General features: G+C 71.4%; 1 protein-coding gene across 1 annotated transcript; it reads left to right on the forward strand.

Annotated features, from left to right (window-relative positions):
• The first annotated feature begins 1,129 nt into the window (after positions 1 to 1,129).
• On the forward strand, positions 1,130 to 2,734 carry GAS1 (growth arrest specific 1). Its single transcript, XM_075411711.1, has one exon. The coding sequence runs from the start codon at positions 1,501 to 1,503 to the stop codon at positions 2,458 to 2,460; it is 960 nt and encodes a 319-aa protein (XP_075267826.1). The 5' UTR covers positions 1,130 to 1,500; the 3' UTR covers positions 2,461 to 2,734.
• Positions 2,735 to 2,950: the final 216 nt, after the last annotated feature.

Below are 2,950 nucleotides of genomic sequence, written 5' to 3' on the forward strand. Positions count from 1 at the left end.
CGGACCGACACACTGAAACCAGCAGCTCCGTTCGGATCCCAGCAAGGAACAAAGTCGGTCCCGTTTGGAGCCTGACCCTCCCTACCTTTCGGGAAGCGGCTCTCGAATCAGGGGTGAGTTTGGGTACACGCATCACCCGGGCCGGAGAGCTGGGTAAAACCTACAGCCAACCACCCCACCCCCACCCCCCCGCGCCGTAAGGAGCGGGCCCAGTTTCGGAGCAGCGTCCCCGCGAAGCAGCCCGCAGCCCCCCGCCGCTCCCGGGGAGCCCCGCCGCGCCGCCTTAACGGGAGGAGGGGCTCCTCGGGGGGCTGTCACTCTCCTTAAGCCTTTCCTTTCAAGCTTTGAATGTGAGCAGCCCTCCAGCCCCCCTCTCCCCTTCCCTCCCTCCGGCAGATCGTAAAGAGAGGAGGGGAAGGGGGGGAAGAAAAAAAAAAGGAAAAAAAAAAGTTTCGACAACAGGCTGGACCAATGGCAAGTGTCGAGGCAGCGAAAGGGGGCCGAGCGAAGGGAGAAAAGAGTGGAGAAAAGGAGAAAGAGAGCGAGAGAGCGCAGGCTGGGGGGATGCGTAAAAGAAGAAGCGTTGCTAATTTTTTTTGTTGTTTGTTTGCTTTTCCATGCATGCATAATGAGGCCTAATCAGAGCACGCCGCTGCTACTCGGAGGGCACTTTTGTATTTAAAGCCTTGCGGGAAAGAAAGCTCCGCAGACGGACCCGCAGCGCAGCCCGCGGCGCTTGTTGACAACAGAAGCAGCACCGGTCGCCCGGAGAGAGAGAAAGAGACCCCGGAGGGAAGGCTGCCTCTTCTCCGACCCCCGCGCTGTCTTCCTGCCAGCGGGGAGAGACGCCGCTTCTCCGGGAGGGACCGCTCCTCCTCCTCATCCTCCTCCTCCATCCTCCTCCTCCTCCCCGCCACCGCAACGCGCGACCCGCACCGAGAGGGAGCGAGCCGAGCTGGGACCGCGAATGGCACCGGAGCGGCGGGCATGTGCCGGGATGCTGCGAGCGGAGAGTTGAAAGCTCCCGAGGAGGCGGCGGCGGCGGCATTTATTTTGTGCAAAAAAAAGAGAAAGAAAAAAAAAAAAGATCATCGGACCCGCACGAGGAGCGGGGCGGCACCATGAGCTCTCCCGGCGCAGCCTGCGAGCCCCCGAGCGCACCCCGGAGCCGCGCTCCTCCGCGCCCCGGTTTGCACTGATCCCCCCGCCCCAGCCCAACCGCCACCTCCTCTCCGGGCGCCGCCGCCGAGCCGGGAGCCGCGGGGACGGCCCCGGGCGCCTGCTTCGTGCCGCCGGGCCCGGCTACCGGGGGCGGGAGGGCCCGGGAGCCGGCGCGGATGGATTGACGCGAGGAGACCTCATGCACACGGCCGGCGGGAGTTCTGCGAACTTTTCCGCGGGCGGCAGCTCCTTCTCCTCCTCCTCCTCCTCCTCCTCGTCGTCGTCGTCGCCTACCGGCGCCTCTCCCCGTCTCGCCTGCGGCAGCCGCCGCCTCCCGCCATGGCGGCCCGCTCCCCGGCTCGGCCGCGGCCGGGCGCCTGGCTGTGTCTGGCGGCGGCGCTGGGCGCCGTGTGGCCGCCGCGGGGCTCGCTGGCGCAGGGCCGGCGGCTGATCTGCTGGCAGGCGGTGCTGCAGTGTCAGGGGGAGCCCGAGTGCAGCTACGCTTACAGCCAGTACGCCGAGGCGTGCGCCCCGGTGCTCCTGCAGCAGCCGCCGGCGGGAGGCGGCGGGGACGGCCCGGCGGCCGCTGCAGGCCCCGGCGCCGCCTCCAGGCGGCGGTGCCCCAGCCACTGCATCGCGGCGCTCATCCAGCTCAACCACACCCGGCGCGGCCCGGCGCTGGAGGACTGCGACTGCGCGCAGGACGAGAACTGCCGCGCCACCAAGCGCGCCATCGAGCCCTGCCTGCCCCGCACCAGCAGCCCCGCGGCCGGCGGCGGCGGTCCCGGCCCGGGCGCCGGCCCCGGCGGCCCCGGCGTCATGGGCTGCACGGAGGCGCGGCGGCGCTGCGACTGGGACAGCCGCTGCAGCCTGGCGCTCAGCCGCTACATGACCTACTGCGGGAAGCTGTTCAACGGGCTGCGCTGCACGCCGGAGTGCCGCGCCGTCATCGAGGACATGCTGGCCGTGCCCAAGGCCGTCCTGCTCAACGACTGCGTCTGCGACGGGCTGGAGCGGCCCATCTGCGAGTCGGTCAAGGAGAACATGGCCCGCCTCTGCTTCGGCGCCGACATGGGCGGCAACGGCGCCGGCAGCAGCGGCGGCTCGGACGGCGGCCTGGAGGAGTACTACGACGAGGATTACGAGGAGGAGCCGAGCCAGAAGGGGAGGGACGACGCGGAGGACAATGCGGGCTCCGAGCCCGGCTTTCCCGTGCAGGCGGATAGCGCCGGCCGGCCCGCCGGCGCGGCCTGGGCGCTCCTGGCCTCCATCTTGCTGCCGCTGCTGCCGCGGCTCTAGCGGCTCCCCCCACCCCTCCCACCCCCGGCTTCGCCGGGCCGGGCCGTCGGCGGGGGACCCGGCCCGGTGTGAAACGCTCTGACCGCCACTCCTCCGACCGTTAGTCGGGGCGCCCCCCCTCCCCCGTGCCCCGCAGTTGGTGCCCCCAGTCTGCCTCCGCTGCTGCGCGCAGCGCCGGCCCGCACCCTTCCCCCGGCCCGGCCCGGCCGGCAGCCTCCGGCCGGCGGAGCCGCCGCGGCCCTGCAAGCGGAGCGGGCAGCGGGCCGCTCGCCTGTCGGGCGCCGGTCCCGAGTGTGCACTATGCAATGGCCGCCGGCTTGCCTCGGCGCTGGCAGCCGGCGGAGGGGCCGCGGCCGAGGCGCCGCCGCCGCCGCCGGCGGGAGAAGCGCGGAGCCGCGGCGCGCTGGCTGCCCGCCGCCCGCTCGGAGCGGTGCGGGGTGAAGGCTGGGAAGAGGTGAGCTCCCCGCCGAGCCCCGCTCTCCTCCCTGGC

Source organism: Opisthocomus hoazin, chromosome Z (assembly GCF_030867145.1).
Source record: "Opisthocomus hoazin isolate bOpiHoa1 chromosome Z, bOpiHoa1.hap1, whole genome shotgun sequence".
Taxonomy (NCBI): domain Eukaryota; kingdom Metazoa; phylum Chordata; class Aves; order Opisthocomiformes; family Opisthocomidae; genus Opisthocomus; species Opisthocomus hoazin.

Excerpts from the sequence above, each read along its gene's own strand:
- GAS1 (XM_075411711.1), top strand. The coding sequence starts at position 1,501 with ATGGCGGCCCGCTCCCCGGCTCGGCCGCGGCCGGGCGCCTGGCTGTGT.